This window comes from Kryptolebias marmoratus, linkage group LG20 (genome assembly GCF_001649575.2).
Source record: "Kryptolebias marmoratus isolate JLee-2015 linkage group LG20, ASM164957v2, whole genome shotgun sequence".
NCBI lineage: Eukaryota > Metazoa > Chordata > Actinopteri > Cyprinodontiformes > Rivulidae > Kryptolebias > Kryptolebias marmoratus.
This window is the reverse complement of record NC_051449.1, coordinates 20,117,265-20,144,811: the sequence shown is the minus strand read 5'-3', so window position 1 is coordinate 20,144,811 and position 27,547 is coordinate 20,117,265. Positions and strand designations below refer to the sequence as shown.

Genomic DNA, 27,547 nt, shown 5'->3' with positions numbered 1-27,547 from the left:
CTATCTTATGCAAATCTTCTTCAAATTAGCTTCTGTTTCACTTTTTGCGTTTTCATTAAACTTCAGCTGTTCAGCATATCTTCAGCCGCTTTCAGCAAAATTATTCAGCAAAAAAAGCATTCACACTGCATTTTCGCAGGAAATGCAACTTCTCTAGTTTAATTTAATTTTTATTTCTTATGACTTTATGTGGAGTGTAATAATATACAGAGTCAATGTCGTTTTCTGTAGGTATTGGTAAAGTGTAATTTATTTTATTCCGTTCCAGAAGCAGCTTGTGGTTCCATCAGAATTTAGACGTAATGAATCTGCACAAACTCACTCTGACAGTAATGAACCTTGACTTGATTTGAAATTAAATTTCTTTTACCGTCATTTTCATGCCTAATTACGGCAATATGTGGAGCTCTTAATAGATTTTTACAAGCACTCAAAGAAAAAAGAGAAATGATGAGAAAACTTCAGGCACCGTTTTTTTTTTCTTCTTTTTTACATTTCATTCACCATAATAATCAGATAATTTAAAGTTGTTTTTTTTCATATTTACCTTGACTGTATGTAACAAGAAAGAAAGCTGTCCTTCAGAGAGTGTCTTCCTGGAAATGGTTTGAAAAATCAACAGTGGTGAGAAATGTTTACTGGCAGATGGTTCGTCTGAGTTGTGCCTGTACCTTGTGTGCTTTAGGGGCCATATTATGATCAAAGCTTTGAAACTAGGCTCTGCAGACAGATACATTTATATGCAAAACCCCTGGCTACTCTTGCTCACTGAAACATTTGAACACACTCAGAAACACAAACAGGCTGAACTCCAGAACAGACAATTTACTCATAATGAAATGTTGTATTGGGTTTGTGGAAAAGGATGTTATTTGACACGGATCAGTGGAAAAGGTGAGAAGAAAGAGGTTGTTGTGGAAGGTGGGTGCAGGGACTGAGGAGCGCTGCAGTGTCTGATTTTAGAGTGGTCGTCTTGCTGTGTTATTGTAGCGATGCAGATCAGATCAAGTTTAAAGGATAAGGCAGATGGCCAATTAGAGATGACCAGTAAACTCTCCCACAGAGAGGTCAAAGTCAAGGTTGTGGTTTCCGCTGCACTGTCTGTGCATGCTGTTGTCACGGAGAGTGCAGTGCGCCGAGCGCATTTACAGTGTTTAGCAGAGAGGTGTTTATCGCAACAAAGCCAAAAGGTAAATAGGAAAAGCAACAAGATGGATGAAGAGCTTGTTCCTGAATATGGAGCTGAAACCAGCAGCTTATTTAGTTTCATGGAAGAAAACCTGAATGTTTTTATTGATCGTACAACTCGTTTCAGAACTTCTGCCTGTTTTATCAGCTGAAAACATCTGATACAGATCTCCTGCTAAGCAATAATCAAACTGTGACAAAACAGCCTTTAAAAAAAAAAAAACCAGTACAAGAATATTACATTGAGTATCTTATTACCCTCAAGCAAAAGTGTGATTTTTAGGGACTAAAATGACCAGTATATTTATCACCTGCTGCAGTGAAAGGCGGACAATCATGTAGTGAAGGCTCGCTGTAATTTCAACTTGGCAGACTCACCCAGCTGTCCAGCATCACTCGTCGCAGATCCTCGCTCGCAGCTACCAATTAGCATCCAGATTCGGGATATAAGGCTCCCCGTCCACGGCTCCTCCTGCTCGCCAGCCAAGTTTTGTCCCGCCGCCTCCCCCATCTCCACCCTTGCTTTCTCAAGCCCCTCTGGACTCCCCTTTCTTGTCCTCCACGCCATAACCAGGTCCGGGTCCCGGGGGAAGACTACCCTAATCTCTCACCCTACGTCGATCATCCAAGCTCACAGCGGTTCTCTGCAAATTCGTCTTCTGCCGGGGCCCGAGCGCCAAAGACCTCTAGCCAATAAAACACTCTAATTGTCTCTATCTCTCCGTGTGAGTCTCTCCAGGTTGAAATTGCATTTGTGTGTTAGTTTGTTAGCAAAATATCTCACGAACCAGTGGATGGTTTTTAATGAAACAGGAAGCATTCATTTAATGTACATCCACAACTGATTATCTTTTAAAGTCAACTCAATGCCCAATGCAACTAATGGATCTTACATCAAAGTGGCTAAAAGTCATTGTTACAGATATGAAACTAAAATGTGGTGTGGGAGTCATCCCTAACATACTGTGAGCACTAATAGATCATAAGAGATCTTTGTTTTAAGCTTTGACATGCAATGTGACGGCTGTTATGCATTTCATTTACAGTAAGTAGGGATTATTTTTTTACTCACCGAAATCTCAGTTGGATGGGAGGTGCAAACACAGCAAAAAAAATCTAAATTTTGAAAACAATCTGGAGTAGTGTGTGAAAGCCACACCAAACCTCCACCAAGGCCGGAGTGTCATTAAAAAATTGTAGGATCCGGATCACTGTAGACATGTAATCACTTGTTTTTTTGTGACATACCACAAGATTTTCTGAAAATTTCATCAAAATCTATTCATTAGTTTTTAAGTAATATTGCTAACAGACAGACAAACAAACCATCTAACACTACTGAAAACATAACGTCTTTGGCCGAGGTTATGAAATGCTAATTAGTACAAGCTTTCTATTGCAACCCGGCAGATTCCATCAAGTCTTCCCTTCATCACAGTTCCCCGTCCTGAGAAAGCATTGAAATAATTTAGATCTTCCACAGAGTTAAAATTTCAAAGATTTTACTCTGTTCAATTTTAATCTTATCCAGTTACAGAATAGTATCTTTTTTTTTTGTATTACAACAATGAAATGTTGAAAAACGGCCCTTTAGACAAACAATATTATGGCCTAATTACATTCTAAGGAGGCTAAGTTAGAATCTCAATTCCAGATATTGTTGAAGGATAGAAATGTTTACAAACAAATGTCCCAAAAAAAGTCTTTTGTGACATTAAAATGCGTTTTCAAACTGAACCTGTAATTTATTTTAACCTGCATGTACTGTTTTGTTCTTCAAGTTAATTTGAGAGCTGGTTCTTTGGAAACAAATGCCTTCTGTAATGTTTTTCTGTGTCTAATTTTTTTTAAATTCCCACTTTTTTCCCAGTGTTGTTCTGCCAAAATACCTCGGTGCGTTCCAGGAAGTTTACAATTTAATGCCCATGTCGTTGCTTGATTAGTCTACTCAGTTCTGCATGAAATCAGTTTTGTGTCAGGACATTTCAAAGTTTAGAAATGTAACACTGCAGTGATATTCCTCAGCCCATTAAGGCTGAAGTCTGAAAAGCACTAATGAATCACCTCACTTCCCTCCCATTAGTTTAAATAAGGCCAACCGATGTGCAGCTTGTGTGCCGTGTTTTTAATGGAGCCGTCTGAGCTTTACATGCATCACAGAAGCTGTAGTCCACGACGTAGCTGCTGTTTCATCCTTATCTTTCACAAAGATCCACCTGAAGATGCACTGCTCTTGTTTTCACTGATACTGTGTGCAGGAGATGCAGATGTGTGGTATTCTATTGGAAAAAAAAAAAAGATCATTGCTTTGGGACCTAGCCGTATCATTGAGCGATCAAGCGTGGTGGATTCCACTATTATTTCTGTCCAGACCACTCATATATTTCCCGTCCTTTGAAGTGCAATATTAAATTGAAAGCAGGGCACCGCTTTTTCCTTGCTCTGAAACATTGTTGTCCTCCGCTGCGAGCTTTTCTGCAGCTCGGGTTGTGGGAGAAAAACGTTTAGTCACTGTTTTTGCGTTCTGTTCCTCCAGTGGGTGGCTGCTGGGTTCTTGGCTTGGACAGCAGGGATTTGAGGAGGCTAACATTTAAGAATATCAGCCTTTACTTGACATCATCTACAGCCGTTTTCAGTCTTTTTCAGTCTTTTTCTCTGAGTGACAAACCGTGTGCTGTTCGTGGGAGATAAAAAAGAAAAAACAAGGAACAGACTTTGAAACTGGAAACACAGGGAAGCAGAGAGCCTAATTACACATGTGCAGAATGCGTGTGTATGTTTGCATGCAAATGTCGGGCTATGCTCAAACAGCAGCTGGGCCTTTAATCTGACTATGTCTTAATTACGCTCCTCTGTTACCAGGGGCAGATTTTCGAGAACAAGAAATGTGACCTCGGGCAGTGTTACAGTTATGTTAATTTTCGTCTGCAGTGGGTAATGTAAAATCGGCTCTTGGTGCCTTGTCACAGCGATTTAAGTGATTCAGTCTTCAGGCCAGCGAGGGTCTTTCTGAAAATTTGCAGCGGGCATTGTGCGCGTAGCTTGTGGAATCCAGTCTTTGCGAGGAGAACAGAGAGGAGAGGAAAGAATAAAGATGCGGCTCATTCCCTGCTCAGGGTAAAAGGCTAATCTCTCCCTTCCCATTAACCGTTCCTCAATTAGTAGAGAGACGCTGTAATCTGGTGTGGCACATATTTCCAAATGTAGGTGTGGCTGTGCTCAAGGCTTTCCTAATACTCTGTGACTGAGAGGGCAGAGAACATTTATTCTCAAATCCACAACTCCTCTAAACTCAGTATGCATAATGGAAGGCTACTCAGGAGTAATAAAAGATGACATTGCTCATTCTGCTAGCTCTTGAAACTCTGATCCAAACCATAACATGAAGCCAAACCTAATCCCAAATGTAGGGATGGGTACTTAGAGAAACACGAGGGAATACTTTTTCCTTCTGCAAGGTGAGCGCTGAAAGCTAAATTTCACAAAAACACTTGGCTGCATGTGAGGCAGACAAAGGATGAACTTGTGACATTTTTGAGTAGATTTGGTTTGATTTTATTAAAGGTGGTGTGCACTGTTTTTTTTACAGGTTGACATAATTTCCTTTTGCCTTAATGAAATGTCTGTGCCATGCTCTGTTCCAAATTTCCCAGAGATAAAGTTCAGCCTGTATTTACAGCTTATAGCAGCTGGTGTTAGGGGATGGGGCGAGCCTTAACTCCACCTCATTTTTCTCTTCATGTAGTCTCTCTTTTCAGATAAGCTGTAGAACTTTGCGCCACCGTGAAACACGACATACTGCAAAAAGCTGGGTTCAAACTGTGCAGTTTTCACCTGTTTTAAACGAAGGCTTTCATTGTGAAGGAATCGTAAGGAAATCTTTGGTCTTGAGCTTGAATCGGCGGTCTCCCGTTGTTCAGTGTGACAGGCTCATTGACAGCCGATTCAGCACTCTCGTGAACAAACATGACCTACAACAAACATCAAGAAGTATCAGAAATTTTGTGAAAAAAATCAATAAATTGTGCAGTGTGATTGCTGCTGTGGCCAGCATCTTTTCCCCAAGTGCTTCTTCACCTGAATCTAAGAAAAAGAGCACCGACTCCAACTCCTTGCTTTATTTTTTGTTGGACTGATGTCTCTATTGGATGTTTGTGACATACAGGATTCTGCTGCACCAACAAAATTGCCCAGTTTGGCATCTATTAAATCTCACACTGCACAATGTGAGGCAGATTACTATAAAGACTGTCCAATATCGAGCTCTACAAGCCATTTGAGTAGATTCTCAGCCACCCAGGACACGGCAAATTCCACGAGTTTCGAAACAAAACAACTGGATCTACAATATTTCTGATGATTGAAGATGTTTTGCTTCTCATCTGAGGCGCTTGAAAGTCCGCACTTTCTATTTGAATTGAAAAGTCCTTGGACGAGAAGCGAAACCATTTCAGCTAGCATAAAAATAGTCCAGTTGCTTTGTTTTGAAGCTCTTAGGACATGTACAGATCTTTTTGGATTTTGGAAATCACACAATTTGAGCCTGCCTTTAGGGAAAATACCCTACTTATACCCTACCACACACCAGCACACACACCTTAACTGTCAGTTTTATGGTCAGATATCTACGTTTCTATCGTCTCCCTTCCAGCCACAGACAGACAGGATCAATCTCCCTCTTAGGTTCATTTATGAGTCATGCATTGAACTGACCCCCATTAATAAAACATTTTCCTGGAAGATGAAGTACTGAAATTGCATAAGAGTCACAGTTTCTCTCACATTAATCCTGTTTGTTCATTCTTCTTCTGACTTTTGTTTAAATTCGGAGGCTTACTTCAAAAGCTTTTGTTAATGCTGCGGTAGGCAATATGCCTAAAAGCATGTTTTATCATGTATGATAACTACATCTACACATCCCGATAGATACTACTAAATTGGAGTGACCAAAAAAGAGGGGAAGAAATTACAGTTACTCATCCATTACCGTGCTTCGTGTTTCATTTAATGATTGAACAGTCGACCGATCTGTCTTAATGTGCCACCCTTACATCTGCGCGCACCCTCATTGTGCAGTTCTTGCGAGTGCACCAGATTTTTACCACAGAGCTCTGCCGCACTGAGAGGCACGAGTAGAAGGATGGCAGCCAAACAGCAGCAGCCTGTTTCTGCTCCTTCAATGTCAAGCACAACTACCAGAGGCAAAAAACAACAAAAAAAGGAATGATGCTGTCCATTTGAACTGACTGAAAACACAAAAACGTTTGAACAGAGACAGAGACAAAACAAGAGTCAACACTGGGATGGCTTTTCCAAGGTGGCGACAACTCTGAGACTCACAGGGACGGAAACTGACACCATGGTTGGTGTGTTTCTGTTGGGCAGGTAATGTTTGTTTTATGATGATTACATTGCATAGCTACGGTAGCTGTATGTTCGCTACATCACTGTTTTACCGCAAGTTCTCAACAGTGTTCTCGTTCAGCTGAGTGTGACGTGCACGTTCACAGGTTTTAGAGGTGTGGCTTTGAAAGCAGCTTTGAGGTGAAGGCGTGCGAGCTGTTGGTCTGTTAGTATTCAAAACATACCTTTCTCTTGCGTTTGGGAATACACTGCACACTCTAGCTCTAAAAGTGGAATGTTTGCTTGATATTTACAAGTTTGTATTTATAAAAGGCAGAGCTGCTGTTGCCAACAAGTATTGCTTTTAATGGCAACTGGTATTTTACTGATGCCAACTGGGCAAAGAAGAGAAGAAAAGGAAGTTGGATTTTCTATTCTGGAAATAAAAAAATGAAACTAAGCACTATTGAAGCATTATTATCTTGTGTAATTTCTTAACGGATTGGAACATTTTGTTAATTGGACATTTAAAAGCGTAAACAAATGTGTTTCAGTGGGTTTTACACTATGTGTGAGTTAAAGATCCAAAGGCAAACTCAGGACTCCAAACATAGGTATGTACGGTAAAATATTAAAAATAATAAACATCACATTTAAAATGATGCAGTGGCAGGAACTCCAGTGAGACCATAAGACGAGTACAAAGCCCTTATTCGGCACGAATGAATGAACACACTGCAGTAAGTAAGGTGACAGCTTGAGGATGAGCACCAAAGGTAACCAAGTTTATTCAGAGCGACAGTGATGTTTGGTCATCAGAGACTCGCACCAGGTGTGTAGGGAGGACAAAAAGGACAAAGGGGCAACTTTACAAAATGAGAAAGTAGATTGTTGTCATATTTTTTAAAGAAAACTCAAGTTAGCAGTGTCGTGCGAACGATGGCGGTTTTGATCAGTCTATTCTTTGGTGTGATGCATTACTTAAAAAAAACAAAACAATAGAAAGTAATTTTCTTAGAGTGTGAATAAAATTGACTTTAATGATCTCCTGACTTTTCTACCAGCAGCACAATGACATTGATTTCTTTTTTTTTTGACACATAGTTAATGTTTACTGTTGTAATGTTCTCTTTAAGTCCCAGTTGTGGCTGAAGAGCTTCTAATGTGCCTGCAGCCGCACGTCAGGAGTGAAAGACCAACCAGTGGCTGCATTTGGTTCTGGCACGCCTTATGAATGGTGTTTGTCAGCTTTAATCAGCGAGTGTAGTTATTTGGTCAGAGAGTTGTCATTACTTGTGATAGGGTAATCATGATTGTTAAGAGGAGTGCCTCCTGCATTTCAGCTGCACTGAAACATCTGAGGAAGATTTGCTTTAGAGAAAGCAGGGAGTGTGTTGGGATTTTCCTATTTTTTCCATTTATTTTACACGCTCCTATGTTTTTCCAGGCACATGTAAAAAGCAGATTAATTGGTATCATTGCTGAAGGGCTGGTGAACAGTTTTTGTTCATAAATGTGTGTTTTTACACATTTATGAAATAGTCGTAATTGGATCAAATGTATGCAGATAATGTACACATCAGATGCTACTTGTTAATCTGCTGTCTTTCAAGTGCATGCTAATACATATTAAGATGTTTGTTTTTTGGCATCAAATCTAGTGTTTAATTTTGTTACTTTACAACTAAATTTATGGCCTTTGATTTCAAAATGTTCACTTCAAAGATGTCAGATTTCAGTTGAACTTTGTAGGATTTTAAAATGGTGTCTTTTTTTCTCTTTGACATCTTTGAATGTAAAGCCCTGTGTGAGCTTCTGAACCCCTATCTGCACCATTAGCTGAAAATAAAAGACAGACTTGCACTTTGATTCGTGCAGGGATGAGGTGATGTGGACAGTTTGACTGAAGCAAAGCACGGCTGTGGAGGATTCAGTGTGTGCGCTGCAGCCACATTCTTCAGTTGTTAAATTGCTGAAAAAATGGGAATGCTGGATTTAAAGTTCTTCTTGCCAGAATCTTGATTTGAACTCTGGGCTTCAGCCTGTGCGGTTTTACATCACGAGGATGGAGCATCTGGTTGTTGTGTTGATTTGGAGTAATTTTCAGTGGAGCATGCAGCTGAGGCTCTGCGGGGAAGGGCAGTGGTGCCAGCTGTTTGACTCTTCTTCACACTGTGAGTTTTCTTTTTTTTGTTTTTTCCAGACCAGACAAACTTTATCACAAAATTCTGGGGCAGGTGAGTGACTGCACTAACCAGCTTGTTCCTGTGTTTTCAGCTTACACACGTACAGTACACAATCACAGATAAACACGAGACGTGTGGAGCACTTTTCCTGGTTGAAAAGTCATGAATTTCTGATTATCTGGAGGGGAAAAATCACTTACCACAACATTACCACAACAAACCCATCCATCTGCCAAGTAGGATTATTATTTTTTATTCTGAATCTCACTGTTTTTTTTCAGCTTTTATCATAAAAGAAGGATTTGGGGCTGTGTTTGTTTCAGCTGGAAAAGAGCAGATAATGTGACCCTCGCCATGGATTTAGAAACAACAGTAGGGGCTGTTTAAGCCTTGTATGCCATAACCAGTGTCCTCACTAATTTGATTTTCCTCCCAAACAGCTTCACTTTGCACCCAAGACAAGTCTTTTTAATTGAATGCTGTTCAGTTGCTTGGCTTTTCATCACAGTTTTGCATGTATTTAATGGAAAAAAGTTTCTATTGAAAACTCACGTACTTGTTGCTCAAGTTTAAAGTGCACCTATGAGTCACTGATACATCATTAAGCTATTTTCTGCCAAATGAAAATAAATTGCATTTGGCTTGAGAGAGGAATTCCTCTTAAGTACATACAATATATGACCCTTCAGCTAGAGACTTTGTATTCCCTCCATCACACCTTCTACATTGTCTGTTTCTGGTGGACCTTTTCTCCAGTATTTCACCGACATGTCCGCCGCGCACTGTTCTGACAGCCATGGGGTTTGATTGCTGATTCACATTGAGAGCAGAGTCTGTACTTTCAAATAAAACTGCTCAACTATTGTTTTAAAGCCATAATGAGATGCAAAGTTCCTGCCTGAATCTAGGCTAAACCTTCGAAAAAAAATAGTATTTTAATGCTGGGTGACATTACAGCTGGGTTGCATCACTGATGCTGCTATAGAAATGCCATATGTAAGCTCTAAAGGAGGCACAGCCCTTTGTGAAAAGGGCTGTTTAGTGTCTGATTCCCATTCAGCTGCCCGTTGTTCTGTTTGTTGGTAAATTTAAATTCTGGGCCTAATACCTAATTTATTGATAAATTAATATCCCAGATAAACAGTTTAAATTGTGTCAGTAGAAAAAGCATCATATGAGATTTCTTTGTGCTGGCTTCAAATGAAGAAATGATAACTAGTCTGCTATTGTGGGAGCCCACTTAACTAAGTATTGTCAGCTAATGTGGGTCAGTTCATTATCTGACTGCTCTCACATTCAGTAGCCTGTCATGAGTCACAGACACTAACCATCTATCCACCACCTTTCTACACCTCCACCATCACAAAAACCCAAAAGGTTCAATGGCCGCCTGCCCTGGGTTTTCTAAAGAGCTTGACATATTTGCTTTGTTTAATTGCTTTGTTTAAGAGCCACCACTCTTGTTCAAAATCTTTTCAACAATGCGGTGCAAGCAGAAACGATATATAACATTATCTGCTTTTCTTTTCTTTTTTTTGGCCAACTCATAGTTGTCACCTCATTACTATACTGGGTAAAAATTGCTAATTGTCAAAAATGCTGTAAACTTTAATTAGCCGTTCATATATATTTTTTCACGTTTGATCAAACTTAGTTTTCTGGGACACTATAAAATGTGTAGGATATCCTTTGCTGGAGTTTACAGTCAGTATAGATTGGACATTTTACACCAGAAAAACACCTCCCTTTTTTTGGTCTAAAATGATAATATGTATATTTTGGTTATTCAAGCTACTCTGTGAGTAGCTGGTACACTTCCACCTGTGCATCTTGTCTAATATTGTCCTTTTTCTAGACTTTAGCCAAGCTGAACCTAAAATGTCCTTGGCGTGAGTCACTTTGTTTTCCTCACAGGGACCAAGCAGCTCTGGTTGCTGCCCAGCCTCCTGCTTGAGGTGTTTGTGCCCATGAGTGAGAGAGAAAAATAATTTATTTTAGGGGGCTGAAGGCTAAAATTAGCACAGTATGTGTCTTTGACGAGGACACAAGGTTAGAGGAAAATGCTGTGCAGTGAGCAGCACCAAGCAGCCTCTGACATCTTGCATCTTATGATGCCGATCTGTTGACAGGCTCAGTAATGGTACCATATTCATCAACGATGACTTTTGTCAAATTTTATGAACTTTTTGTGTCTTTTCACAAAATTTAAACAGGGGCAACAAGCTAAACATAAAGCGAAGCACCAGTTTTCCAGTCAGGGAAAATAAAGTAGAACTTTTTATACTTCATTACCTAATAACTATACTACTTTTAGTTTAAAAACAAAGCAGACATAGTTCTGGTTTAAAAATCTTTACATGTTATTTCATTGACAGCCCCAAAGTGCAGCTTAAGAAAAGTCTCATGTCTTTTCTTTAGTTTAATATTCAACATTTATTTTGGCCAGTTTCTCTGAAAGGGCAACATGTAGATCATTAGAGAAAGCACAAGAGATTTACTCCACAAATGTCCCTGTTTTCGGATCAATGCTCGATCAGCCACTGCTGAATTAAAACTCAGCCCAGACCTGCGGTTCCATTGGCTCACCACAAACCACAAAGAGCTATCTGACAGGAAAAAAAAGGGAAAAAACTATTTTTTTATTGACAGAAAACGATGGATAAAGAGATTTAACAGGAGACTTTTTCTTTACTTGAGAAATAATAAATTTAGCTACTTGTAGCGTCTGAATAAATAAAAACCTTAGAGGCAAAAGTAAAAAGTGATCAGAATTTCCACACCTGGCACTTAGAGGGAACCTCAACACTCAAGTCAACCTAATTAAACTCAATAATTAGTTACAAAAACAATTTTGAAAACAGCTTGTCTCGGGCTTTGTTGATGCTGTATTTTACAGCCTGCTGTAAAATCCCATTAATTTTAGAAGGTTAGTGATTTGCACGCTGGTTTACACCAACAGGATACGTAATATTTCTTGCTTTGACAACTCTCCCATACTTCACTTTGAGCTAATGAGGCAATTTGTCTTTTGATATGCAGGAGAAAATGCTAATTACTGCATTACCTGTAAGCTTCTTGGCCACCAAAAGGACACAGCTGTTATCAAGATACTTTGTTGTAAAAAATAAATAAAATCTGTAATAGATTAGGGTTTGTGTGTGAATATGTGTGTAAATGAGTGAATGTTAGATGAATGAGGGCCGGCTGCCTCTCTGCTCTTGAACATTATGTCGCATCACTTCCTTGTCTTTCAAACGGCCTCGCCCTCTTTTGGGGGAAATTTTTTTTTTAAAGCTGCTGGTACAGACGAGCAAATAATAGCAATGTCACATCTTAAAGCTTTTGTGTTGCATTTGTCACGGCACATATTCACAAACAAATATTGATTTCTAATTTTGTGTACTTCTTGAAAGAGAAAGGGGCAATAAAAGAGGAGATTTGTGGCTTCAGTCCAGCCGCAGAGAAGATTTAAATGGTAAACAGTATCTCTTTTATTCAGTGATTATGCACATAAATTAGCACTTTATCAAAGAAAACTGTTATGTGGAAGTCATCAGTTACTTTTAATGTTACTAAAAGACGACTTGTTTATGAGGAAATTTTAACACCACCATCACTGTTTTTTGATGAAGGTGAAAGAACTAAAAACACTTTTCCTGGTTAACCAACCATGAAAGTTAGCGTGCTGAACAATAATGATTTATTGGTTCAGTGTAACTTCCACTCATGAGCGATAGCTAAAAAGGCAAAATAAAGCAGCTTCGTAATTAAGACTGTGACAAGTATGAGAAATACACTCCACCTGGGATTCTCCATAATGACACATCAGGCCACTGGGCAGCCTTGTTAGATGAACTTCAATTCACGGTTATAAAAGTTTTTTTAATATAATGCTGATGGTTGTTGATCGTCAGTGACATTAAATACTTGTTTGCCCTGCAGGCTGATATTTGGGCACTAAAAAGTGCAAAAAAACTGCAGCCGTATTTATTGCTGATGTGTTAGTATTCACCTCAGGAGTTTCCTTTACTGTCTATGACCCTGTTTACATGGAAACAATCACTGAAAACATTAGAGTTTTTCTGATGTTGATTGTGAAAACGTTACGTTTACACGGCAACACTGTGATCCCGATCGCTGTTTTGCAAAAAAACCTTGAATCTGCTGTGGTTTTCACGACAGGTCGCTAGCTGGCGCTATGATTTTTGTATTTCAAAAACACGCACATATGCACGGACAGTTCCGTCTCGAGCATGAAACCAGTTACATCCGAAACGGCAAACAGACGGACATTTGTTTGGACTGACTGCGGAAACGCCGATAAATTCAAAAAGGTGTGCAGCGCAAACAGCACTCTGCTATCTGCCATTATTACTGTTGTTTTTCTAGTTGTGCAAGTGCAGAAAACCTGTTGATTGCAGTCGTTCGTAGTTCGCATGTCCGATTTCACACCAATTCTGGACGTTTCCAAAAACTTACATTAAAGTGGACTTTTATTGTGGCCAGCCTAAGGCACACCTGTGCAATAATTATGCTGTCTAATCAGCATCTTGATATTCCACACCTGTGCAGTGGATGGATTATCTCGTCAAAGGAGAAGTGCTCACTAACACAGATTTACACAAATATTTGAACAATATTTGAAAGAAAAAGGCTTATTGTGTACATAGAAAAAGTCTTAGATTTTTGAGTTCAGCTCATGAAAAATGGGAGCAAAAACAAAAGTGTTGTGTTTATATTTTTGTTCAGTATAAGTTATCAACGTTGGTTTTTACAGAGGCCAGGTAGCGGTTTGTGAGATAGTTTGCCCCAGACTGTAGCAACACAGTCACATGGGATGAAATTAATATACATTGTCTTTTTTATTGTTTTTACACTGATAAATCCAATCATTTTAACTGTTAGATTAAGACTCTGCAAGCAGGTTTGGTTCTGTAGACATTTTATGATTCATGTTTGTATATGAAAAATTTACTTTCCGCATGACTTCTCTTCTAGGGACTGTATTTTCTCAGTAGTGGTGCTTCATCTTTTCAGGAGGCGAACTGCAGTGAGTAGCCCCCCTTAAGTGCTGGTATAAATTGGAGAAATGCTGGTGTAGATTCTCAGTTAACCAGAACAAGGCAAATCCATAAAAAAAAACAAAAAAAAAACAAAAACTGAACTTCTGTTCTGTACTTGAAGACTTTTCACTTTCCATCCGAGAAGCTTTCTCCAGTTTTGAACTGATAAAACCTCCTAGATGGGAAGCAAACAGTCTTCAACTACAGAATAGCAATCCAATTGCTTTGTTAATGATGACAATAAACAACAGTTATTAAAAAAATTGTCTAAATCTATATTTCTTTGTTTCAGAAGTGTACAAAAGTAGATTAAATCACAAAACGTTGGGGCGGCTGCTATGGTGACTGCACAAGATTAGAAAACATGCAACGTGCATTATTTTTATTTAATATAGCAATGAAGATATAAGCTTCAATCAACTTACATTTTTCTCATTTTCTCTTCTGTCACGGCTATCATCTAAACCAGATGTGGACATAAAGGACAGTGAGAGTCTGTTGGATTGACCAAATGCAAATCAGCAGCAAAACATGACTGTATGGTACCTGAAATATAATAGCCTACAAAGCAGGCTGATGTCGGCTGCAAAATAATGTGTGCAGCCAAGAATGCAGTTTTTCAAGCCATGCACAAAGATAAATTGTGAGTTTCAAAAAACAGGCTGTTCAAAACATGAGCACACAGCTTGTTGGTCACTTTGTCACAAACGCTCTGAATTCAGTGACTTCAGTGGGAAATTTGCACGTTTTCTCAGAATTTTAAGCTGCCAACAACAGCTGCAGCCCACTCAGACGCCACCTTACAGACATAGTTTGTGCTTTTATCAAAGCACAGTTTGCTTTGTTCTGAGCATGTAGATCAACTAAAAATTCTAAGAATAAAAAAAAAAATGAGTATGTGGATTGAATAAAGATGGGACTGAAAGTGACTGACTAATGTGCAATTTTATGTGCACTGTTATGATTTGCCACAAGGGGCTCTGACAAATAAAATTGACTCTTTTAGTTCGTTTTCTAGTTTTATAACAAAGTTAATTTAATGTATATTTGCAAATCCAGGGTAGTTCAAGTGTCACAACAAACATATACTCACACAGGCATTCATTTGCACGTATCAATTGTGTTGATGAAAAATAAAAACCAAAGAAGAGAAGATGGAGAAATGTTGACTTGGTCCTCAGGTGAGGAGGCTCCAGGTGGGGTTGTTGAAGCGAGAAGCTTCTTCTCATTGCACCTCCTTAAGTAGAAATCACACGGGTCATTTGTAATGCTCCTGATCAGTGACTTACACAACCCTGAACTGTAGTTGTTTAGATTTTTCTCAGATGTACTAAAACTGTCTCTGTCTATAACAGTTTAACAGAAAGGCCTAATTAGAACTGTATGTGTGGACTTTACTCAGGTGTCTAGTTAGCCTTACTTTGGCTATTTAGTTTGTGCCATTATATTGCCTGTTTCCATTCAGGGTCACGTTTTCTGTTCCATTAAATATTATTACTGTGTTTGCCACTTTCTATCATGCCCACTGTGGCTTCTCCTGATTCTCTTGTCACTTTCCTCTTGGTCTCATTCAACCCCTTTCCCCTCCCATCGAGACTAACATTTGAAAACTTCTCCTTAATAAAACAGAAAGTCATCCCAAGCAGATGGCATGAGCCGGCCTGAGTAATTATTGCCGAGTGAACCATGGCCCTCGTGGACCTTGATTGACTGAAATGAGTGGAGAGCTCAGGTGGATTGTGCGGGAGAAATTGCATGAAGGCGACAGATTTGACCTGCAGGGGCCGCGTAACGTATCAGAGAGAGATTTATTCATGCAGTCAAATAATAACCAGTGTTAGCTTCAGAATCCTGCAGTCGTCTGTCTTATTGTTTGTCTTATGGAGATCAGATCAAATAACAAAATATAAACTCCCATGCACGACTTTTTTATGGGGGTGGAAATGTCGAGCTTGATATTAAATCTGAAATTCAGCAAGCTTGGTCATCTTTGTGGAATTGACTAAAAGAGCTCATAAATCTAAATATTCTGGCTGGATGTGTGATGCCTTTAAATCTTTTGTGTGTATCTTTACTTTCAAAGCTACAATAATCATAAGTAGGTTTTACCATCTGCCAGTTCTTTATAAAGCAAGCATAAGGTTTGCACACACTATTTAGTTTAGATATTTCAGAGGCGTACCGGTTAATGATGTCACGATTGTGCCGTTATACCTGCAGATGTCTTAATATTACCAATCTTTTTGAAAAACCAAACGCAATCTGTGTTTGGAAACACGCTGCCTTTCTGATGCTCGATCGTGTTTGTAAATGCTGCTGCGAATGGGAATCACACAGCTGTTTCAGCAGGGACCCTAAACACCAGGTGGCGATATTAAAAGAAGCTGAAAAGGTTCATAAGTGGTGCGTCAAGCAGCGTTCATGAATTCACTTGAAACGGTGATTGTAAGGCATCTCTGTGCAGTGCTCTGATTTGCTGGCGCTACGTGACTGCCTCCTAGAAAACACACAAACTGCAGGAAGATGAAAGACTACGAGCTCATGTGTTTCCACTGCTAGTTTACCGTCCTATTCATGTTGAAGCGAAGTATTTTGTCTTTTAAATTAAGAAGAGTAAAAGTAAAACTAACTGAGGGTTTTTTAATGGTGTTCAGAACATTTTGATTGGCCGCTGGTCTATATGAGCCCACCTCCTGGCTCAGCAAAGACCTGGTGCTGAGTCAGCAGTGTGTGAATTATTCAGTGACGATTGCTTTATTTTTTTCATGTTTATAAAGGCCCCAAAATGCAAACAAATAGGAGTTTTGATTTATAAATATTTATTGCTTCTTGTGTATTTTGAAAGTAAAGTTTTACTATTTTTTTTTGTCCTGTGGCGGGTGTAGCACAAGGGAAACACTTTTTAACAACTCCCCCCTCCTCAAAGAGAGTCAGTTCAATTCAATTCAGTTTATTTGTATGACACCAAGTCAAAACAAAAGACGTCTCAGGGCACTGCACAAAAACATGCCCATACATTATAAAGAGCCAATTAGTAAAAGTTATCTATCTATGGAAGCCAGCAGATTGCGGTGAATCTTCTTGTCGTCACAGTCTCCCATCCTGAGCAGCACACTGGCAACAGTGGAAAGGAACGACTTCTTTTCAACAGGAAGAAACCTCCAGCAGAACTGGAACCAGAACCAGGCTCAGGACAAGCAGCCATCTGCTTCAACCTGCTGGGGTTTAATAAAACAGGGAAGAGACAGACAAACAAAGAATGGCTGGTCTAAGTGTAGTTCCTAAAGAAAGGAAGACAAAGAAAAGGGTAGAAAAATGATAGAAATACTTACAAATACAAATTACAAAGCAGAGTGAGGAAATGTGTTGTCCTCCAGCAGCCTAAGCAGCATAACTAAGGGATAACTCAGGAAACCCAAACCAACCCTGACTATAAGATTTATTAAAAAGGAAAGTCTTAAGTCTAATCTTAAAAACAGACAGGGTGTCAGCCTCACAGGCAGAAACTGAAAGTTGGCTCCACAAGAGAGGAGCCTGAGAACTGAAAGTTCTGCCTCTTGTTCTACTTTTAGAAACTCTAGGAACCACAAGTAAACCTGCAGTCTGAGAGCGAAGTGCTTTGTTAGGAAAATATGGAACAACAAGATGTTTAATATAAGATGTAGCTTGGTTATTGAGATCTTTGTATGTTAGAAGTAAGATTTTAAATTCTATTCTGAATTTGACAGGGAGCTAATGGAGAGAAGCTAAAATTGGAGAAATTTGTTTAGTTTAGTCCTGACACTAGTTCTGAAATGTTCCAGAGTAAAACAGCAGCACAGGTTTTCTAACATTTACATTAGCTAAACTGTAATTTAAGGCAAAAGTTAAAAAGGGTTTTCCCTGTCAGACACGTCACACAATCTGCTACCCAAAGTCTGAGGGAATAAAACAACAGATCCCTGAAAAGTTCATTAATTAGAATATTTACTCCCTGCTGTTTTTAAGTCTGTTTACCTTGCAGCTAAAATTAAATATTAATTATTAACAGGAACTCAAGGCGAGGCGTTCAGTTAATGGTACTGCTGATAGTGGGGAGAGGTTCATGTAACAGCAGCACATGAATTGATCCATTTTAGAGGGGATCTTTGATCATAATTTTAGATATTTTAATGTTTAAATATGAGAAATTAAGTTTAAAATGTATAATTACAGATAATGCAGAGTAGAAAAATTCAACCCTAGGTGGAATTTTTATATTCTAGCCGCAACTCTAAAAGGTCATGTAGCACGTAGCAGGGTTATCATCCTGCATGGAGCAAGCCTTTAACTCAGGCACACAATCATTTTCTTTAATGAGAACATGAGTGGCATGTCGCACTGAAAACACACACTTGATTTATGTTCTTAAAGGAAAAATAACTAATAAATGTGCTTCTGTTTTTGAGCCATAAACTAAAAGTCACTCGAGCTTTAGAAGAATTAAACGTTTTAAAACATGAAAGAACCAGATGAATAAATAAAGATAAAAACAAAGTGAGTTTTGATGTCAGTACTGATATGTATTTATTAGTTTCATAATGATGTCAGGTCAACCTATTTGGCAGGAAAAGTGGTAAAAAGGTGAAAAATCTGTTTATTCTGAAATGCACATCCTATTAGAGCATCTCTATTGGACAGATTTTTGCAAACATTAACAAGCCATGATTGAACTACTATTGCTCTGACACAACAGGCCAGTTAATGTAATATTCAGTAAGTAACAATTTCTTTCTCATACAAGTGCTTTTCTGTGCCAGCATAGAAATTCTATAAATACAATCAGAAAAACGAGAGTTTTGGTTGTCTAAGGTGCATCTGTTAGTGGAAATCTCAGCTTTACAATGAAAGAAGGAAAATTGTCAGAAACAAAGGCTAATAGACATAAATTGAGGAACTAAATAGACAAATGTGCAGCATAAAATGCAAACACTTTCCAGTTTTCTGTAAAAACAGATTGCATTTGAATCAGTGGGTTGAACTTGAACAGAAAAACTACATTAGAAAAATGATCAAAACATAAAGATTGAATTAAAAAAGGGCTTGTATCCAAAGTGATGAAGAGTTCACTTTTTGTCATTTCTTTAAAACTAAAATTTGAAATAAACTAAGAACTATAGTGTTTACATGCACCTCTTTTCATGACCCCACGTCCCCATAGAGGGCATGCCCCCAAGCACTTAGCTCCAGTTTGTGCCATATTTTCGCCGACGCACCACCCTCGGCTCACTTCCGGTCATTTTATCACAGAGGAGAACTCAAAAAATTAACCATTTAAGAATGATGTTACAAAAGAACTAGAGTTTAACTGTTTATTTTAATAAGGCAGAAAATGAATACAACTCTAGCGCTGGGACTTCTGTTTACAACATCTTATGGATGGAGCAGAGAGAAGCCTGGAACAAAGGAATCGTCGATTCTTATACGTCCTACGCTCTGCCTGAGTGCCACATCATTGTGATATCAGTAATCGTACTATGTGTCGCCAAAAAACTGGCTTTAACTGGTTCAAGCAAGTGATTCTGTGGGTGTAATGCTATCTTAACATGTAAGCATGCGGCAGCATCAGTAAACTGCTCATGGTGTGGCAGGCTTTGACACAGCTGATAACGGCGGCTGAGCAACTGCTTTGTTTCTCTTTAGTACTTACCTTTCCTTTTGGACATATCTAACAATGCACAAACACTGTTTCAACACTTATAATCTACTAAATAGAAACAGTGCAGGGTTATAGTTAGTAGATGTAGACATTTAATTTGTTTGCATGTTTATTTGTGGGAGTGTCTAAGTCATGGCGACACATTTGGAGAGGAGAGACTTTTCTGATATAAAGCAGTTTGAGTCTCTAAGGTGTGTTGTAGTCAGATTTCTGGTTGCACCAATATTTGAATCCATTCACGCTCTAAACCTGCTTGGTTTGAAACTTAACTGGAGCCTCTTCTCACGGAGTTAAAGTATTCTTCCTGTGCATGGGTGAGTTTTCTTAAAAGAATAAAAAATGTAAATTAATTGCCAGATCGTATTACAAATATGTGTTTTATTTTGTATTATTTTCTAAGACCAGATTTTTTTTATTACTTCTTTCTTCACCTTTGACATCCCTGGCAGGTCATGTCAATGCAAAATAAACTTACTTTTTTTTTCATATTCCAGTAAAGTCTCACAATAGTGTGCGACCAGCCTGTTACGTTTTCTGCTTCCCACACAAAAACACATTTATGCAACCCCCAGAGCACTTACATGCCCACATTCCACAACATCCTCACCTGTCTCTAAACAATTCAGCAACCACCTCCCAAAACAACTCAAGACTTGAAAACATTATGAGGTTGAATAATAGGACCCAGTGGGTATGGTAATGTGGTCTTTGATAAGCAAACCCACTCGCAGACTTGATTTTAGAAGGTAGAAGAATTGTAATTTCACAACAACAAACCTTACGGGGCATAAAATACTAAAAATTAAAGACATGAAAAATAATGTCCACCTCTATGACCTGATTTCTAAATCTGAGAGTTAATTGTCATTGTAATAGAAATCAAATAGGAATCAATCATCAGATTCTTGTTAACTTCTGAGATGGATATGTCAAGTTTAGTTGTTTTTTGTTGTTGTTGTAAACAGGAGCTAATCCAGTCAGGTGTCAGAAACTCTGCCAGCATTACTACGGAGTGGTTGGAATATTCTGTATGATATTCCCCTGGAGCTATTACCAAATGTGTGGACCTTCCGTAACTCCCACACATTGTGCCAATCCGTGCCGCATCTGAATAATTCCTGGAGTGGACATTTTCAACAGAGATGCACAGCACAGCTGAGATGCCAACTTTAAACAGATGAGCCACACTCCTGCATGCAGCATTTGCACGGAGCATCCATAATGCATCCAGCGCCTCATGACTCCATCCTGGTGGAACATAACAATTTGTGGTGGAAAATAATTTCTAATTTCTAGTGATCGACTCAAAGAGATGGTGACCAGCGTTGTGCAGCTGTACACAGCAATGCCTGAAAGGTAACCACGATATATTTTTGCATCAAGTTACACACTTATCGAGGTTATGTTTAAACACTGATGTAAAACCTTTTAAGCTTAACTGTATTTTTTCTCATAAGAGTTAAATTAGCCAAAGGAAAAGAACGCACTAAAGCTGAGGTTACTTACCCGTTCTTTTGCAGCATGATTAAGTGCAATGATCCATCGCACGAGTTGTACCCTGCTAGCTCTTCGTCTTCTAACAATTTGCAGCACGTGTTTTAAACCCTCACGCCATCTTCTCTGAAACTTCCCTCTCACAGTTAAACTCTTGACGAACAGCTAACGCCGAGCTCCGACTACAGCGTCCTGCGTGGTTGGGACTAAATGATGGTCGTCGTACACAAAGCCGATGTAGCCACACCGGCGGCTGGTTGTTAGAGTCAGGAGTTTCCACACAACAGAAGTAGGAATTTGTGTGTGTCTTTTAATCAGTGGGAGTTCTTCTGTAGAAGATGTGATTGGTATTTATATTAACACTTTAAAAGGGAGGAGTTTTCCTCCGTTCACTCCTCTTACGCAGGGTTAGGAGTCCAGCTTTTAGTTTTGTATTACCTCTTTAAAACAATTTGTATTTATGTATTAAAACTCCCAGTATCATTAAAACGTTCAGTAAGGTGACTCACTAACAGTAGGCTAATTGGTACTTTTCATTATGGTTGTGGTGAAGTCAAATGGATAATGGAGCCCACTCACACCGGTTTCTGATCTTACTTTCGAACTCAAATTTACTACCCTTAAAAACAAATATCTTTATGTTGACCATGATATTTGAGCAAAACCTTCAATGAATGTGTAAGAAGAAAAGTAGACTTAGACATTTAAGTGCTGTATAAGAGATTCGTGGAAATAACAGCCATGTTTACATCAGTAAACAATATATTTCATCATGCCTAAATTTATGATTGAGGCGTAAAATTGGACAAGTTTTGTTAAAGTATAAAAGGAACTGAGCTCTAAACCGTACAACACACCACTGTTAGGACAAAAATAAAAATATTGTTCTATCTTTGCTCATATGCAAATCTTATTTTTCTAGTTTCTTGGTCACCTTAACTATCAGCGTAGAAGCACATTTAGCTTAAAAACAAAGCATTTTCATGAATTTCATGAAAAGAGTGTCTGGCCAATCATGTTTTTTTGTTTTTGTTTGTTTGTTTTTAAAGACGAGCTCTCACCAGAAAACACCCACTGTGTCTGAGGGATTCCCATTTGTGTTCGCAAGAAACGCCTTCTTGCCATCAACTGGCTGTTATGCAAATAAAATATTGTTCTCATGGGGGTTTTGTTTGGAAGGTTGCCAGTTCTTAACGGTAGTCATGAAGACTGGTGAAATAGATTTCATAAAGTAAGAAGCAAAATCCACACAGTGTTTTCTCTTATTGATGGTTAATGTGTCCTTTAATTAAATAAGCTGTAAGCAAAGTTTGTGACTGACAGCCAACTACCACGTGTGTTTTTTTTACCTATGACTGAAAATACGTGTTGGTATGGCTTTAAGCTCAGATTTGTTGAGCAAAGTATGCAGATAAAAAGATGGGTTAAGTTGAAACAGTAAACTTGTCACTCTAGAAAAAGCTACAAACTGAATGTTTGAATGTTGATCTCTGTCTGTATGACTCTCCACCACCCTGCTTGAGCCCTCATATTTAATCTCGACAGTCGTCTTACTCAACTTTTACTCTTTTCTTTCATATTTAGCAGCAGATTCACTCATATTATCTTCTCAACTCTACACTTGTTCGATTCAACCATATTTGTTTACCCACACAGACTGCATCCAGCCTAATGTGGCTCAGTCAAACTTTCACATAGTTTTTGGCAAATTCTGCCAAGTGCCTTGTTTACATTGAGTGAGGACCCACATTTCAGAATTGCCTATCAATATATAAGGAAAGCTACCGCAGTAAATTGTTTCAAATTGCACCAGAATAACATTTTTGTGGTTTATTTTATATATTTTTTGTTTTTTTCTTCTTTTTTTTTCTTTTTTGGTTGCTCACAGTCTGTGTTTTCTCCTGTTTTGAAAGACCAAACTGGCTGTCTGAAGTGTTCAGAATGGTCAGGTTTTGAGGAGTGCTCTGCTTTTGTACAGAAAGAGCACAACGCACCAAAACCTTTCTGTACATGTGATCAAAGGAGGCTGCAGCAGCACCATGAACCCAGCACCAAGGAGGTGAGCAGGTGTGTGCGTAACAAAAAGTCGTCCCGTTTTGCGCCATTCCTGCACATTTTGTCTGCGCTCAATCATCGGCGTCTGTTAGCTGAACAATAATAAATGCAATCGCTGTAAATGTGCACGGAGCTCACCTACACCGAGTCACTAATTAGCAAATTCAGTAAAGTGATGTACTCCACCTTCCATCCTGTGCTGAAATCCCAGCCCTGTAGCATCTTTCTATATGAAACAGGACTGAGTCAGCTGTAGCACAACAATAACAGGACCAGACAACTCTGCTGAGAGCTTTTAGCCAGTAATTTATTAGTCTGTATTACAGATCCTGCAGGAGTAACAGGCTTAGAACATTGATTGGCTCTGACCTCTGCCTGCGTCTGACTCCTCGGGGGTGTTAGCAGGCTTAATGCTACAGGTAGAGGGTGTATCTTTGTGAGCGGAGTTTGTGTGTTTGGTGATGCTTTTGCCGCTGAAATTTGCCGTGAAAGTAACCGATAACCTCTTCGTGTTTGATCATAATGTCGGTTCCAGTCCTCCCCGCCCTCGATGTGTGTCTCCGCCCGCGGCGTTGCTGGCTTGTAGCTTTCTGCGGTAAGCAGGTTTGAACGGTGAAGTGTTTAACCTTCCTGAGATTTCAGAGGTCAGTGATTAACATCCATTCCACGGCTCCTGAAGCAGGAGGCCGATTTCAGAGACCAGGCAGATTGAGTAAGAGGCAGGCAGCACAACGAGCGTGCCAGAAATAGAAGAAGTGGAGAAAATTAGAGAGGGGTATTAGGAGAGAGTCGTGGAGAGGAGAACACAGAAATAATAGGCGAAATGATGAGATCGATCTCCTCTGATGAGAGAAATGATAACTAGATACAGATGAAGTGGGCAGTTTCTTACAGACTTTAATCACTGCCTCAGGCTGTTTGTACATGTTTTTGATTTTTAAAATTTTTGTTCTGTGCTTTCTTTTGTGCCTTTGTGTCTAAACAGCCAGGAAAACGTGTGCTCCTGCAGAGTTTGCCTGTTTAAATGGACAGTGCGTCCCGGGACGGTGGCGGTGCGATGGGGAACCGGAGTGTCCGGATGGCTCTGATGAAGCAGAGGAGACCTGCAGTAAGTATCTCATTCAGCTGCTCCCAATGAGGACATATTGATTTCAGCTTAAGTCTGGTTTTCAAAGCTGTGGTTGTGGCTGCCCAATCAATCTTTCACTCCTGAAATTAATTAATTACACGGACGTCAACTGAGTCTCTGGTTTGCTGTTACCGACTTTGTACAAACCATCTTAACTGCTTTTATTTGTGACTGTCGGGTGCTGGTTACTTCCTTCCTTTGACACTTTGTACTTTTGCAGTTTTGCTGACTTTTGTAACTCTCGAAACGTTTCTGTATGTGACAACTACCCACAAAGTGTGAAGCTTATGTCACTACGGTGTAACTTTCTGGGCTGCATCATCAGCATTGAAGAGCCAAGCATGGTATTGATCAAATCATAATAATACAAAATAAAACAGTAAAGTTCTACGCATATACAAATACTTTATACTTTGTATGACTAAGCCTATAAAATTATTGATAGTATTAATAATCAATTCTGGCACAACTTTTTCCTTCTTCACTCAGATGTGTTTTTTATTTTCAAGTTATATAAATTTTCTTCTTTTACTCTTCAGTTCTTAGTGTTTCCTTTCTAGTCCACAATTCTGGCCTAAATTTAGGCTTGTCTCAATATTATGTTTTTATATAAATAAAATAAGACTTTGTCTTTCCTAGTAAGTTAGTGTAAGATCCTGATAACGTTATCAGTAAGTTCATATGATTAAAGTGTTGGAGGAAAGTCTGTGAGGATTGTTCACTTCTTTATGTATCTGTTTTTTATGCTCCAAACTTATATATATATATATATATATATATATATATATATATATATATATATATATATATATAGTTTAAAGAAAGTTTTTACCCAGCAGCCTTATGTGAACTGAACTATGTCAGATTCCCACCTCCACCTTTTACCACAAAACAGACTGCTTGATTTGTACAGAACACATTCATTCTTTTTATTCTTTTTCTTTTCTTTTTAAAAACTGCAATGCTTTTCGTGTTTTCTATATTCTTTTATACTATTTCACATCATGTGTTTTTGTATAAGAGCTCCTGTTTCTAAAGAAGGAATGGTCATGTTTCTTTTCAAAAAGCCAGAAAAAGGTTTTATTTCAATGCAAAGACAATAAAAGGGGTCTATTCTATTCTAATATTATATTAGCTGCAAGAAAGCAATCCGTATGTGTCCAGTTTAAACAGCTAAAAAATATGTTTAATTTGCCAGTAACTTGGCTTTTGCAGTTAAAAGCTTTCAATAAACAAGTAATTAAGTAACATGCTTCATTTTTCTGCTCATGACTTCGTCAGACACATCCTGAGACACCTGTAGTCTACCAGATGACTTCGATTAAAACATCTCATTTCAGTTTATTTACTGTATAATTCACAACAAGTCTTCTTGAGGCATTATACAAAAAAACTTACATTCTTTAATGAAATGCACATCGTCCACTGTCTTCAGTGTCCACCACCTGTCCATTCAGTCCATTTCTAAGACAGATTCAGTAGATTACAAATTACCACTTAGTAAAAAATTGTCTATCTAAGGAAGCATCATATTGTGTTGAATCTTTACTTAGTTGCAAACCCCCATACTGAACAATCATGTGACGGCAGGCGACAGTGAAGAGGAAAGACTCCTTTTTAACAGGAAGAAACTTCCAGCAGAGCTAGAAACAGGATCTGCCAAAGCTAAGGGTTTAAAGGTCAGGAAAGAAACAAACACACGAAAGCTTTTAGCCAGGTGTGGTTTCTGTGGCAGAAAAACAGAAAACAGAGACATCACGTGAGGCCTTCTAACTGCCTGTCTTCACCGGTCTTGTCCAGTTGCTGTATGCAGTCACTTAGCCTGCTGAGGACAGCTCTTTTGTTACTGAATTCTGTGGGTTTTTTTTTTTTTTTTTCTTTCCTCATCTGCAGTGCATCTACAGTTATGGTTGATCGGATTTATTGTGCTAAGAACATGAAAAAGACACTGTGGCCACTAATTATGTTGCCATTTTTGTGTTGCATCCAGATTCCCTGTCACGCCTGAGTCAAACGTTTGAGACGAGATTTAATTTGGCTCTCCTGGAACCTGCATTCAGGTTGATCATTTCCCCTCGCTGTCTTGGCTCCGGTGGCAGTTCAGCCGTCTCGCCTGCCTTCACTCGCCCACACGCTCTGTTGCTCAATGTTGTCTGATGGCAAACGCAAGAAAGCCCTCGATTATCTCTCTGCCAAGCTGCGAGGAACCAAAGTTTGCTGGCCGGCTCACTTTTTCGCTACTGTCAGCCTCGTGGCTCCTACACAGCAGCCCTGATGGGGGTTCAGTGAGTTGAAATCAAACAGCGACTCAGCTGTGGAAGATTACTAATCAATTATTGTTTTCTTTCCTTAATTCTAATTTTCTTCTTTTCCCCACTGGCTTCTTGAGACTGTCTTGGGATTAAACATATCAGACAGAGCTGAAATCAATACACCAGAAAAAAAAACATTTTCACAAGGAATCCAAACATTGCAATGTAGGTCAATATTCTATAATTTAGATATTATGCATACACACACACGCTGTGTAAATCAGATGAACTGACATGTGTTTTTAAAACTGCATGAATACATTAAAAATATTAAATAGAAAAATGTGTGGAAAGCTTTCATACATAATTAAAACTTAAACGTACTAAACAATCCATGTCATGTTATCTTCGTTTAATTCGCAGATTTAAATTAAAGCTCACTGAAAAGATTGGAGCTAAGCTGCATACTAACTAAACACAGCAAATCAAATGTTATCCTTTTAGTGTTTAGGCGACATTTTTTTCTGCCTGGACTCTCATGATGCGAGGAAACAAAGGTTTTTAATTTTTTTTTGTCAAAGCACATTTTTCATGTCTGTGTATCAGAGGCCTAAAACATAAACGTAGTGGATTGAAACAAATCATCATCTTCTACATCTTTAAGCATGCTTTTCTCTTGCTCATTTAGGTTGGAGGCGTTTTCACAGCATGATAACTTTGAGCAAAAATACCTGTTTTGTAGTATTAAAACAAAAATATGAAAATGTATCACTTTATCTAATTGCTTTTTAAAAGTAAAAATTCAACTACTGTTACTGCTGCAACTTCAATTTTATCACATATCACTATAAAACAGTTGTAAACTATAGCTATAACAAGATAACACTAGCAGTAATAAAAACGTAATGTTATGCATATAACTACTGTTCCCTGAAGGAAAGGAACGAGGTACAACATATGTACTATGGGATATCACGCTCCCGCGTGTCCTGGCTGAAGACACCTTTAATCACGCCTTTAAGCAAATGACGTGATGACGTGATGACGACAAGTGACAGGCCCCGCCTGCACTATGTAACCGTCCGTCATCACAGTCATTCCTCAGTTCAATAGCCGCTCTTCACCGAGCCCAGCTGAGCAGCGGGGCAGCCATGTGTTGT

The 27,547-nt window shown here is 38.8% G+C and overlaps 1 protein-coding gene across 3 annotated transcripts in view; it reads left to right on the top strand.

Moving 5' to 3' along the window:
- The window catches only part of LOC108238316 (low-density lipoprotein receptor-related protein 8), a 129,697-nt gene that overhangs the window by 15,310 nt on the left and 86,840 nt on the right, over nt 1-27,547 (top strand). For all 3 annotated transcript variants that reach the window (XM_017420317.3, XM_017420318.3, XM_017420316.3), the window contains exon 3: nt 23,992-24,114. In XM_017420317.3, the coding sequence (XP_017275806.1) occupies nt 23,992-24,114 (123 nt within the window). The remainder of the gene's footprint in view (nt 1-23,991; nt 24,115-27,547) is intronic.